This window comes from Pinus tabuliformis, chromosome 8 (genome assembly GCF_031772625.1).
Source record: "Pinus tabuliformis cultivar Carrire ecotype Pingquan chromosome 8, CPIR1, whole genome shotgun sequence".
Taxonomy (NCBI): Eukaryota; Viridiplantae; Streptophyta; class Pinopsida; order Pinales; family Pinaceae; genus Pinus; species Pinus tabuliformis.
The window spans coordinates 52,356,653-52,371,419 of record NC_142294.1 but is presented as its reverse complement, the minus strand read 5'-3'; the positions used below and the strand labels follow the sequence as shown (position 1 = coordinate 52,371,419).

The window sequence follows — 14,767 nt, the reverse complement described above, 5'->3', positions numbered from 1 at the left end:
GACTACAGGTAGGGAGATGGAGTGAGATTGGCAGGATACACTGATTCTGATTGGGCAGGTTGTGCTTCTGATAGGAAGAGCACTTCAGGGTGCTGTTTTGGGTTGGGTTCAGCAGTAGTGTCATGGTTCAACCGGAAGCAGCAATCAGTAGCACTGGTTTCAGCGGAAGCAGAGTATATGGCAGCCAGTCTAGCTAGTTGTGAGGCTATCTGGTTTCGCAAGATGTTGTTTGGCTTATTTGGTCAGCCGTTGAGACCTTCAGTGATTTATTGTGATAATCAGAGTTGCATTAAACTCATGGAGAATCTAGTATTTCATGACAGGTCAAAGCATATCGGGATTAGATATCATTTCATCAGAGACTATGTTCAGAAGGGAGTTGTGAAGCTTGAGTATATTTCCACTGATGAACAGGTTGCAGATATCCTTACCAAAGCCTTACCACGGGGCAAGCATGTCTACTTCAGAGACAAGATGGGTGTGGTGAGGAACACCTTCCTCGGTAAGAGGGAGTGTTGAAATTTGGTATCGGAGGACAGGTGGTTCCTTTAGGCTTTGATCTTTGGCCTAGGGAAAATTGTCCAAAAGAATTTAATTTTTCTCCTAAAGTGACTTTATAATTTTATAAAGTTAAATCTAATTTAAAAATGACTTTAAGTGATAAAGTTACTAAGTCTAATTTTAAAGTGACTTTTATAAAGTCAATGAAAAATTAGAAAGGAAAAGTGACTTTGGAAATAAATGACTAAGTGGGTCTTTATTAAAGTGGGATGAATTAAAAAATAAAAAGTGAGATTTAAATGAGCATTTAATCTCAGCCATTGATCTAAATCTATTTCAGCCATTGGATTTAGAGATCACCCAAAAGTCACTTGGAGTTATATTAAGGGAGGAAAAGGAGGAAAAGATCACATTCGATTCAATTCTTTCATGAGCTGATTGAGAGAAGGAGAGCAAGAGAGCAAGGGAGATTTCTGGGCGGTGTATCAGCAACAGCTGCGGTGTATCAGCAGCTGTGTATCAGCAACAACAGCGGTGTATCAGCAGCGGTGTATCAGCAACAACAGCGGTGTATCAGCAACAACAACGGTGTATCAGCAGCTGTGTATCAGCAACAGCAGCGGTGTATAAGCAGCTGTGTATCAGCAACAACAACGGTGTATAAGCAGCTGTGTATCAGCAACAACAGCGGTGTATAAGCAGCTGTGTATCAGCAACAACAGCGGTGTATAAGCAGCTGTGTATCAGCAACAGCTGCGGAGTATCAGCAACGGTGTATCAGCAAGGCTGAGATAAGTTGTAAAAATCTGTTTGCTGATTTTTTGTTGAACATTTCTCCTACTGTAAAAAGGCATTTTCCAGAAATAAAGAAGAGCTCTCAAATTGGTTTTTCCCAAGAGTTGTAGGGGGTTTTTCCAGGGTCACATTGACCAAAAATCTCAGTGTTTAAATGTGTTTTAATGGCTGTTTATTACTGCTGATTTTTATTTCTGCAATTTCCAGCATTCTGTAAAATTTCCAGAATTTGTGTTTTCAGCAATATTTATTTTTTTCAGCTTGTTGAATGTATGGTTATGGGAAAGGACATTTAACTATATGGGAGAAATAAGGAGAAACTGAAAACCGGAGTGGGAAATGAGAAATTTCTACATTTTTTGTTGTAAGATATGGCTATCATGAATCACTAAGGAAAATGATAGGATACATGGCATCATAGAAGCATTAAAAGCAAGAGCTTGTGATCATAGAGAAAAAAATAGCTGAAATAGAAGTCTATGGCAGTCACCTATGGAAGGATATAGCTCTTGGTTACCTCATAAGAAGCATAAGGGGCACTTATGGGAAAAAGAAGAAAAAGTCATCTATCACAAAGCTCATCATACATTAGTTAAAGGGGAACATTTGCTGGATGAGGATACTCAAGATCCTCTATTGGAATCTCTATCAGAAGGTTCACCAATCAAAAGGAAGCAAGGGTTTCATCAAGAATTCCAACTTGTTGGAATTCATGGTATGATGGTATGATGACAAAAGAAGTGAAGTAGATCAAGGATTTGAAACTCTTTCAATTAAGGAAGCTGCTGGAGAAAGTCTAGATGACCTAAAGGAAAATGAGCTATGTATGCTTGTATTTGATAAACTAGAGTCGTGTCATATGGTTGCAGGTAACATAGATAAAAACTCTATCTCGAGAGCGTGATCAAAAGAAAGGATCTCCTCCTTAAAGGATGCAACAATGCGTGGGTCACACATTAACTAGATGAAGTCAACATAATATGTCTGAAATGAACAAAGTTCGTACTTCTCGTTAAATACTCCAGAAGACTTGGAATATGAAAATATCCATTGAGGATACAAATATTATTATATATAAATTGTATGAAGAATGATGATACAATGAAAATGAGGGCCCTGTATATCTAGCCAGGTAAGTACCCTTTCACGAACAGGCATGCCTCATTCTCATTGTTCGTGAAAGGGTACTTACCTGGCTATATATACAAGACCCTCATTCTCATTGTATCATCATTCTTCATACAATTTATATATAATAATATTTGTATCCTCAATGGATATTTTCATATTCCAAGTCTTCTGGAGTATTTAATGGGAAGTACGAACTTTGTTCGTTTCAGACATATTATGACAAATAAGAAGTCCTGAAAGATGTAGACTCTATGACAAAGAAGCAATTCATGACATCAAAGGAAGGAGCTCTACAAGAAGCTGGTTGTCCCATGATCTCCAGCTGAAGATCTTCTGGAAGTAAGTCCCTAGTCAAGAGGGAGCTTGGTCAAGTCCCTAGTTAAGAGGGAGCTTGGGTACATTCCTTCAGTGGAATGGACATGTCCTCCTTAAGTTGAGAGGGAGAGATAGACACATCATTCTTTTCTTCGCTTGGGAAGACAAAATGGAGGATTGGGTAAACATCTGGCATCCGATACTCTTTGATGATGAGTTGGGGCATCCAAGATAAGAGTAGTCGTAGAGGACCGATATTATTTGAGGACTGGGAATCCAAGAGAAGAATAGTTCTAGTGGAACACAATCTAAGAACCCTTGTAGGGTATGTTCCGAGAGAGACAATGATGAAGGTGTATATACATCACTCATCTTGCCAACATTGTGCTATGATCTTGTGGAGGGATAGAGCTATGAGTCAAGGTCTTGCTATGTGACAATGCTGGTTGATGTGATGTTATACAAATGGGTCACGAATTCGACTCTTCTTATGAGAATTCTTCAGATTGAAAATGTCCAAGTACCTTGTATGGATTATGAATACCTCCCTAGTTAAGAGGGAGTGTTAAAAAGCAATGTTGCCAACATTGGCATCGAGATAAAATCGGCAAGGGCCTGAAAAACCAAAAAATCGTAAAAATCGGGAAAATATTAGTAAAAATTGGCAAAACATCGGCAAAATCAAGATACCACCAAAATATTGGTAAAAATCGGCAAACATCGGCTAGGCCAAAAAATCGTGATTTCAAGATAAAATCGGGATGTTATCGAGATGTTCGCAACCCTGAAAGTGTAACCAGGTTCAGTCTTCATAATGACGTGTAATTATGATTTTATGTAATTGATGTAAAGAAGAAAAATAAAATTATTTTTTGTAATGCTTGAATCATGGGTTTCATGATCAAGGAATTTTATTTTTAGTTAAGGCTCCCAATGTGAGCCTTTAGGGTTAGTCATCAAGTCATAAAGTTCATTGGGTCAATGTTAAAGTTTGAAGACTCTTATTGGGCATGTTACATATGTAAATGAGTCATTAAAAGACCCTCCAAGACCAAGCTCAAGCACCTCCTTCAAGTCGGTCTAAAGATATCTCTAGAAAGGCATGTCGACCTTGTCACTAGGAGAAGTCAACTTATTTTATGGGCATGCCACTATAAATAGGGCTTCTCGGCCTCCACTTGAAGGCAAAATCTTTGGTTAAGGAAAAGAGACACAAAGAAGTGTGAAGTTCATGAAGAAGGAAGCCTATAACTAAGCGAAGGAAGGAAGAACATAACCAAATTTATTTCTGATATGTTTTGGGTTGATAATCTTCACATGTGCGAGGTATAGGCGCTGCAGAAGGAACCAAGGTATTTCAATAACACTTGAAGGTCAGAACATGAAGAAAGTTAGGGTGATACCCAAGCCACATTACCATAGAAGAAGCCTCCATCTAGAGCAAAGGAATTCAGAATATATAACCGAGTCAAGTACTACAACTATGGTTTCTAAAGTAGAACCGAAAAGTTGCAGGTTTGATTCAAGGAGTCGAGAAAGGAAGCTGAGATCTAAAGGGTAGCCAAGAAAGAGGAAGAAGCAAGCAGTTTGACCATTGTTGACTTAAGGAAGAAGAAGAGGACAAAATAAGAAGCTTTGTGACTTGGTCTTGGAGAGGTCAAATAGGTCAGGGGTCTTGGTCTCGTATTCATCAATTGAAGTATCTACAAGAAGAGGAATTCGTTTGGGTTTTTCTCTCAAGTTGCAGAGGTTTTGGCCCTGGCTAATCGCCTATATTCTGTGTCTCTTGTCTCTTTATTGTTTATGCTTTGGTAGCTGTTTGATGAGGAAGAATGCTATAATAATCTAACTAAAGAGAAGATCCTAATCTAAAGTAGTAAAAAGCATTCACAAGCAGTGATCATAAGAAGAGAAATTGCCTAATTACTATGCCCTAGATTTCTCAAAAAAACATGCCTCTAGAAAAGCTTCCACCAAGCCAACCATACTCTTACACCCTTGTTCCTCTTGGCCTCATCAACGCTTCCTTGGAGTGCACTAATGGTTTTCCTTCTTGACTCAACGTTGCTCCCATTGATGTTCCATTGGCATCACTATCCAATTGGAACACTTCATCAAAGTCGGCTATCAATCTATATATTATAGCCTATAGGGTGCCTTATTTGTCAAACTTGAACTTTGGAGTTAAATAATATTTGATGAGATAATACTCCTCGTTGGTGGTAAACCAATGGGCAAATTGTTTAAAATGATGACCTCATAGTAGTCTTGTCACTTGGATTGGTATCTCATGCTTCCCTTGAGATTTCTTTCCTTTGAAAGAATCGCATAACAAGAATTTGATTTCTCCACATCCTTCAAAAACTCCTTCATTGAAACCAACATAACTCCGTTGCTGCTATTTTTTCCTTCATCATCCTTCATTGGCTGCAAGTCGAAAATCTTACTATCCTTCACAAATTACTAAGTGTTCTTCCTACCATCATGTATCACCTTTTGGTCATATTACCACGATATTCCCAATAACACATGGCATACATCCATTAGCATATCGTCACAGACAATTTCATCATGATATTTTCCAACATGAAATTTTGCCTTTCACTGTTTTGTCTCATTGATTTGATAATCTTTCGCCAGTTATAACACTTGTTTGAATTGGGATACAATGCCCATTTCAAATTTGAGCTTCTGTTCCATTTTTGAGGATACCAAATCTGTTTGTGCTTCCTCCAGCTATGATTAACCTACAATATTTTTCTCTGGACTTTCATTTTGTTCTAAAATTGCATTTTTGTAGCCAAGGTCCTTCCTTCCTCTTTCCTTTTTGGTTTCAACAACGCTCTTTTGATCATTAAGTGTTTGGCCCTTTGCAGTACATGTACCACTCAATATTATTTTCCTGTTCATAGAGATTAGATCAAATATTTGGTTTTTTTTTGGTAAAGTTAATACATAGGAGTGGCACTTGTGCTCCCATGGAGTATTGAGGTGATAATGCCACAACAATTAAGCATTAAACTTTCAATAAGAACAGGAAGGTGTAGATCTGGGCTGTACTCCTTTACTTTTGGGTAGCTGTTATAGTGCAGTTTTGGTATTATATGTTACTTTCTGGTTGTGTGTCTATACATGTGCTTGCCCATGTGTTACTAGGAAATACAACCATCATGGTATAGCAATTTAGCTCTCCACGGTAACGTAAGATTCCTTGATTGTTGTTCCTTAATATGCTGTTCCAACTAGAAGTATAATATATTCTTTATTTCTTAAGAAAGTTGAGTGATGTACAACTTGTAAACAAACTGATTTTTATTGGTTGTTAGGGTATGAGTCGGCTGGAGTTAGAAGATGAGGTGGAAGATGATTTGAAGCGTGCTACTGGAGGATTTATGAAGGATGGGGATAGTATGAATAAATTGAATCGGGTTCTACAACTTACGGGCTTCAGTGATCCAGTGTATGCAGAAGCATATGTTACAGTTCATCAATATGATATTGTCCTTGATGTTACAGTGATAAACCGCACAAAGGAGACACTGCAGAATCTTTGCTTGGAATTGGCTACCATGGGTGATCTTAAATTAGTAGAACGCCCACAAAATTATACTCTAGCGCCAGAATCAAGCAAGCAGATAAAAGCTAATATCAAGGTTTCTTCAACAGAAACTGGTGTGATATTTGGCAACATTGTTTATGAGACTACTAGTGTGCTGGATCGCAATGTAGTCGTTCTGAATGATATACACATAGATATCATGGACTACATTTCTCCAGCGACTTGTCCTGATGTTGCTTTTAGGAACATGTGGGCTGAGTTTGAATGGGAGAACAAGGTAAATTCAAACGTTTCCTTGTAGGGGCATAGAAATGTATGTAGCCACACAACAATAGCATCGATCTAAGTTTCTGTTATTGCGATTTATAGAATAACCTAATTATTGTTTTTTTTCTACCCCAGTTTATTCTGATTGTGATCCGTTTCCATTGTGATAGGTGGCTGTTAATACCACAATTCAAGATGAAAAGGAGTTCCTAAACCATATTATGGACTCAACCAACATGAAGTGCCTCACACCCCTGTAAGTATTTCAAATTTTATAGTTTTGTATTCCTATGGTTCACCTTAACATTGCTGAATGGTTAGTGACCCAACCTAGATATGACACTGCAGATGTGATTGATTCTGACCTTTGTTATTTGAACATAGATCTGCACTGGACGGAGATTGTGGCTTTCTAGCTGCAAATCTGTATGCCAAGAGTGTCTTTGGTGAAGATGCACTAGTAAATGTGAGCATTGAGAAGCAATCTGATGGCAAGCTGAGCGGCTTTATCAGAATAAGAAGCAAAACCCAGGGCATTGCTTTGAGCTTGGGTGATAAAATCACACTCAAACAAAAAGGCTAAATCAACCATATAAAATATATGATGTCGAGGCAGTTGAGTTGTTTTCATCGTTGGTCTGTATTTTTTATGCACTTTACCACGGGAGTAGTACAGCTGGTGCATTTGAAGGAAAATTGAGCCTTTCATTCAGAATATTTGAAAAATGCCTTTTGGGTTTTGGGAAAGATACTTGAATGTACTACATGAATGAGATGATATGATAGCTTTACTAAGCACATTCGGGAGGGATTTTTTCTACTTTTCATCCAAGGGCATGCAGTAATCATGTCCAAATGCGTTGTTTGATTAAATTAATAAATTAAGGCCAGTAATAATCCCAAATTGATGACAATTGTGATACATGGGTTGTTTATGAAGCACTGCATGCACTAAAACGCTTTGACAATTAGGAAGTTGCCTCTGGGGTGCAAGCCCTTAGGTTTATCTGATTACATCTTGGTTACAGGTATTTGTGTGTTTTGTGAGCCTATTTGCTTGTGATTTTATGCAAGTTTTAAATCTCTTATACAATAATGCAACGCATACATAGATTCTTAATAAATATAAAATTATAACATTGACAATCACATATTACAGAAAGATTTACTCTGGAAACCTAAATTTGGAAAACTGAAAGCGTTTAGAGCCACACATCTAGTTTTTTATTATTATCAATCAACTTGGCATCCAAAACCCCTAATTCATTAACCTGGATTAGATTACAATCTTAATTTTTAACCGGAATTTAAAAAGCATCGGCTGAACCACCATGCACCACAAAACCACATATTCTTTAGAGTAGCAAGTTGAGATTTCTCCATCTTTCTCATTTACGGTTAATGCCTCTCATCTCAAGTCTCAACTTTAGGGCTCTAGTGCACAGAGTTTGGAAGCTCTCCCAAGGCCTTAAGGGGCTAGCTTTTGGGTCCTCTAGTAGGATGCTACCATTTATTAAGTGAAGTTTATAAAGGGATGGGCTGGTTTGTGTCTCCGTGGAGGAAGGAGTTGAAGGATCTAAGTGTTAGCTTGAGGAGGTTCAAGTATTTGTGGAAGAATATATATCCATAATATAGTTCTTTAGGAAGAGGTAACAAACCTAGAATTGGTGGTTTCAAGGGAGGGGGATACATTGCCAAGAGGGATCATGTGCCATGCTTTAGTGGATTGATGAAGGGACGGGCTCCGAAGTCTAGTTTGATTTTTTGACGTGGAAAGCATCTTTAGAACAGGCTTTGGAGAAGAATTCTTCTAAGGTCAAGCACATGTTTAGGCTTCACATGTTCCCAACCTTGATGCCATTGAGCCGGAATTTGAAGTTCTTGGGCAGACCGCCATTTTTGACCAAATATAGTGGAGTTATAAGAATTTGCAATTTGATTTAAAGTCCTCCCCGAGGCCTCAAGGAATTGAATCAATTCTGGAGGGAGAATTCTTGTAGTGTTCGACATCTGGGTGTTGATACCAAAAAAGAGTTGTGCATTTTAATATAGAGATATCATGTATGAAGGAATGGACAACATAGACACAAACATCATGAGCTGAAAAAAACAGTTCAGAAGAATCATCCCTTGTTTCAGTTGTGAATAAAGACAACAATTTTGAACTATTGTGAAGATATGAAAAATAAGTGCACTATTGGGACCTATTTTATATTTAAATTGGGACTAAGGTAAAAAAGGGTTGTTTAATAGAAGATAAAAAAATAAAAAATAAAATGATGAAAGTTATTAAACAATAGCATTAAGCATATCTCACGGGGAAAAGACAAATAAAGGAAAAACAAGTTTCAACAGTGACACCAAGAAATTGCTTTACTTCTTGGTAGCTATCTTGTAAACAACTTTACATGTTGAAAACTCAAAGGAAAGAGATTTTGCCTTTTAGATGAACTTCTTTTTGGGAAGTTCTAGAGACTAATGTAGTTTGGAAAAAAAGGAATCCATTAAAGAGGCCAATTTTGTTATGTAAAAGAATTATTTGGTTGATGATTTTCGACAGAGTTTTGTGTTTATTATTGAATTTAGGCTTCTGTGATCCATATCAAGTTTATTGAGAAGGTTTTCGGCGATAATCACATCAAAATTCATTTGTCGATGCATTTTGAACCAACAAGTGTGCTTCATCATCAAGACAATAGTTCAAAATTTTGTGTGACGATGTTTTATATGCTTCTCCTAAGTTTAGGACAAAAACACAACCATTTAAATTGTCAACTCGGGCTTTGTTAAGAACTTTGAATGCTCCCAATGCAGGTAACACAGAAATAAGACATTAGGGTATGCTCTAAACTACTCTATAAAAAAGGGAAACAACCAAACTACTTTCTTTTAATCAAAAGAAACAAACTTATACTAAGAGGGTCAATGCTATCATCAACGGTACAATTGGGTAATAGTATTTTCCTACCAAAACCAATAGAAAACCTATCCATAGCTTGGTGCATTACTCTGTAGAATTTTTGTCAAAAGATAACAATATGGCACAAGGAAAAAGAGTTACCACAACCCATTCCATAGTAGAGTGCTAAAACAAAATGAAAGCACACAACAATACGATATACAATGTATTGAACACACTACAATAAAATAACATGGCTGAAAATAATCTAACTATAAATAATTTGCAAATAAAAAAAACTAATTCGACGCAATGCCTCATTTGGAGCGGGTCTCTAGGTGTGGCCTATGTCCAAGTTCATGAAGTCACCGACATCACATCACAGAGTATATGTAAAACCACACATCAAAGTGGAGTGCTTATATTACCTATTTAATATAGGTCCTGTACAATCCTTATCTCGTTGTTGGAAACTGTAAAGCGTAACCTCTATGCCTCTATGTGAGGGAAAATACATAGGTATAATTTGAAAAGGAAGTTGTTTGTTCATGTTGGAAATACTGAGAGGGGGTGGATCAATATTTATTTTCAATCATTATTTTTACTAGTTAGATCACTTATATTTAGGAACACAAAATGAACAATGATAGAATAAATACTTTTATTAATTTTTTCTTTCAATAAATCAAGTACAATATATGTAGGGCTTCAACCCTAGATGAAGACACCAATCTTCAATCTCCCAGGCTCCAACTTGTAATATGCCAAGCATCGACTTGGACTTCCCAAGGCACCGACCTTGTCAATTTCAAGCCACCAACCTCTAGGGCTCCAACCTTATTTCTGGTTCAGGCTCTGACTTGGTTTCTTAAGGAGTCCTATCCTCTAGAACTCCGACCCTATCTTCCAAGGCACCAACCTTGTCTCTACGAGGCTCCAACCTCTTGGGCTCAAACCCTTAGCTTTACTTCTTCAAGATATGTTTGGTTATTATTCACGGCTCCCAATGTCTTCTTCAACGAGCCCTGAGAATGTCAATTAGCATCCACATCACATCATCAATGACAACCTTGTTCTCTTAGAAGGTGTCACCACTGCTCTTCATTGTACCCAATTTGTTTTCTCCAAGTCACCTCATTATGATATCACGGTCTCCAATGATCTCCACAAATCTTCAGTATGTCTTCGATGAGCAGCTCTAGTTCTGCACTTGCTCTAAACCTATTCAAGGGATTTTTTCAAGATCTTCTCACAAAGTCCCAACAAAGTATTTCTCCACAATCTTCAAGATGACTTCAAGCTACTCCAAGATGTATTTCAAGATCCTTCACTATGCTGCACCAGGTCTGTTCCAAGAATTATTCAAGGGTGTCTTCAATAACCCTTGCCTAAACAAGATATCTCTCCACATGCTCCTTGATTGATGCTTAAAAAATATGGCTGTCCAAGGTTTCTCAATGCTTCACATACTTGACTGTAGCTACTATCCTTCCACAGGTGACTAATACAAGTTTGAACTTAAGGCTAGACCTTATCACAAATATGTAACCCTTCAAGTTTACTATACCTCCACTGGTACCGAGCTCTCCTAGATGACTGATCACACCTGCAATTCAGTGCTGCTACAGGATCGAGTTGTAGTGAGGTCACAAATTGCTAGAGGTTTGCTTCACAAGTTGTTACAGGTCCAAAACAAATCTGAAATAAATATGACAAGTCTGAAAATATTGTCACGGGTATGAGGATTCAGTGTCACAGGTTGCAAGGTTCAACAAGTCCGATGTTGCAGTGCTACACGTCATGGATGTGAAATTTCAGTGCTACAAATCCGATTTTTTTTCCACAGGAGCCACAGGTCCGAGGTCTCTACAAGTCTCCACAAGTGAGTCTGAGCTGTTACAAGTGTGAGATTCTTCAGAACGAGTCCAACTTCATGTTCAGATCCGAATTCTCACAGTGGGTGATCTGAGCTGTCCATAGATCCGCAAACCACAGATATACCACGTTTGAATGATAAGTCAACAACAGAATTAACCCAACCAATATGTCCTCCTCGACCTTGTTCTTCTTATGTGCTTCCTTATTGTATTCTTCATCGATGTTTCTGTGATTTTCTCCGCACTGGATGAGCAAAAATGAATGGGTTCAGATTTATATTTATAGTTGACTGTTTTTAACGAAAAGACATGTCGGTTGGGCTGGAGGTCGGACTTGTGTCAAAATTATATTTTTCATAGATTAAAAAAATAGTATCTCACGAACTATTGGGAGTTTCAGGACAAATAAGGGCTCATTAGAAAGGAAAAAATATACTCTACAAGATGGTATAGGACCCATGTTGATAGGCTGCCTCCATGATGCCAATTTTTTTTTTTTGTTTGTAACTGTCCTTGAATTTTTTATGTGCATTTTTTATGTGCAGAAGGTGATTAGGACAATATGGATTCTCTATTGTTTGGGACAACATGGTTTTGTCATAGGATTATAGTGTCATCATGTAGGAGTGTTTCATCATGAGTGTATCCAATAATGAGGTTATCATTCTGTGTCCTCATATAATGGTGCAGTGATATTTCATAGTGCGACATCGTTAGGAGAACTCCAAAATATTCTTCCAACCATCAAATGATCTCCAATCATGTTATCAAGACCTCATAAAATGTAGTCCTCCATATGTCATCAAGGGCTTCTAGATCATCAATCAAGGCATATGATTGACACTTGGCACTTCTTAAGACTTCTTCATTAGTGGCTTGACATATTAATTGATGGCATTGTTACCAAACAAGGGTTATGACATCATCATCTGGAGCTAGACATCTCAGAATATTTTCCATCTTGGCTAGTGCCATATTGACATCAATGACAACCTTGATTAAAAATACCCCCTTTGTCATTGATGGCAATATTATTTCCCTTCCAACATTCTCTCCCCCTTTGACATCAATGGAAAACGGGGTGCCCAATTACTCCCCCTGTCAAGCTGCTTCTTTTCTTTATCAATAGTAGTTTTTCATAGATATGTTATTCCCCCTGTCATGATGTTCTTCTTTCTGGAAATGTGGTGCATGATAGATGTGTTTACATTTCTTCATGTGATGAACCAACTCCCCCTACCTGCATGAACTCCTCTATCTTCTTTAGACAAGAAAGATTTATGCCTTGTGATCAAGTGGAAGAAATATTCAACAATAGTCCATCAGATGAGTAAGGAATCACGTTCTTCAATGGAGTTGCTCCCCAGAGATGATCTATCAAAAGATGATTGTCCATGTGTGACTCATTAAGAATTTTATAGGGCCCATTCACAGATAGCTTCAGAATGATTATGAAACATAAGCTCCCCCTAACAGTATGCATGGTCTCCTTTGGCATAGTCTCATTATCAAACACTTGGAATATCAAGGATGACTTTATCAGATCAACAACATGTGTTGTTGGATGGAGTGTTCAAGAGACTTTTGGATTCAGTTTGCTTCCTTCTCCATACTTGTGTAACTTTCTTCTTTGGCTTGGTTGTCATGGTTTTAACTTGTTCAGGGACCCAAGTCAAGTTACAATCACGTGCCATATGTCCAATGTTATGGAAATTGAAGCACTCCATCTTGTTCATGAATGAGAAATCATGACTTCTTTTTGCAAAATTGCTTCTAGGAGATTGATGGGGACCATTATATTTGTCTTTGTGATATGCCCTACAATATTTTTCCATGTGCCCAAAGTTTGTACAAGAATAGAAATAACCAATAAATATACTTTGGTACCTTGGAGATGAAGATTTCCTTGATGAACTTCTAAAGTCTTTTTGCCTTGGGATTCTTTGATGATATTCATTGCCTTTTGTATTCTTGACACCATATGCAAGTCTTCTTGGAGTAGGATTTATTCAAATGTTGTCTTGATTCTTCTCCTTGCCTTTGGTGGAATTGGGAGAATCAACATTTCTTCCAGGCTTCCTCACATCCTTGTTGTTTGAAGCATTAGGGTTTACATCATTCTTGCTTGAGGATTCACCTACATAGCCAAGACTTAATTTATCAAGGGGAGACCTTTGATGACTTATGATATCATCTAGGGTTTGAGAACTTTTCAAGTTATTTTTCAGAAAGTCAACTTCCTTTTTAAGAAAGACAATTTTTTCCTTCATTTTCTTGCATTCTTCATCCTTCATTGATACTATGATCTCCATTTCTTCCTTCATCTCGGTTGCTTCACATGATTGGGCCTTAAGAGAAGTGATTTTCAATCTTCACTTGGTGATGTTATCATCCTTTTCTTCTAGTTGGCATGTCATGGTGTTTCTCTCCTTCTCTGCTTCATCAACTTGTCCTTCTACGAATCCAAGGCTTCCATCACCTTCTCAACGCCTTGTGCTTGTTTACTTACTTCTTCTAGTTGAGATCTAAGGGAGGATACCTCTTCCTTGTATTGACCAATCTCTGCTTCAAGTTTGTTCAAGCTCTTGAGTCTTTGTTCAAGGTGTCTTCACAAAGTTTCTTCCCTTTTCTTTGCCTTATCCAATTGATTTGTCATGGATATGACTTTTTCATGATGCTTTCTTTTGTTTTGATGAAATTCCTTCTTATGTTTGGTGAGCTCCTCATCTCTTTCTTGTACCTGAAGCTTGAAAAGGTCAACTTCCTTCCTTGTCTTGTCCTGGTCACCATCTTTCACTTTCTTCTCAAGTTCCTCATTTTTCTTTTCAAACTGTTAATATCTTCCATGGAAACTATAAGTTTAGTCATGAGATCTTCTTCAAAGTCTTCTTTACTTTCTTCTTCTTCTAGGTCTTCTATGGCCTTGATGTCATCACTCTTATTTTAAGCTTCCTTGACAGGTTCTGGATTTCCTTCTTGCTTTCCATCATCTTCTTGACTAGAGGTCATGGTCAATGCTCCTTTTAAGTGAAGGTCATGAAGTTTGTCCCATATATATTTTGCTGACAAACATTTCTCCAAATTGGCCTTTATAGAATCTGGTAGCCCATTCAAAATTGCCTTCATCGCTCTTGCATTGTACTCCTTGGATTCTTTGTTCATCATGCTATCAATAATCACTGATTTCCATACTTCAATGCCTTGATCCATTAAGAAATTTCTCATTCTTACCTTCCATACATCAAAGTTTCCATTGAACAATGGAACCTTCCCAATTTGACTGTCTTCAATTTTCACGATTGAGGAAGAGACATCTTTAGGAGTATTGGAGGCTTTCTTCCATGACTTGCCATTTGTGTTCTAAGGATCAACCTGTTAGGTCCCTATACTAGTAGTGTAGCCCCTTAATGTTATTAGTGCAAC

The 14,767-nt window shown here is 37.6% G+C and overlaps 1 protein-coding gene across 1 annotated transcript in view; it reads left to right on the top strand.

Moving 5' to 3' along the window:
• LOC149234104 (coatomer subunit beta-1-like) overlaps positions 1 to 7,490 on the top strand; it is a 93,922-nt gene extending 86,432 nt beyond the window's left edge. Inside the window, exons 2-4 of the mRNA XM_089371747.1 lie at positions 6,069 to 6,578; positions 6,739 to 6,824; positions 6,953 to 7,490. Coding sequence (XP_089227873.1) covers positions 6,069 to 6,578; positions 6,739 to 6,824; positions 6,953 to 7,151 — 795 coding nt within the window. The 3' untranslated portion in view covers positions 7,152 to 7,490. The remainder of the gene's footprint in view (positions 1 to 6,068; positions 6,579 to 6,738; positions 6,825 to 6,952) is intronic.
• The last annotated feature ends 7,277 nt before the right edge of the window (positions 7,491 to 14,767 follow it).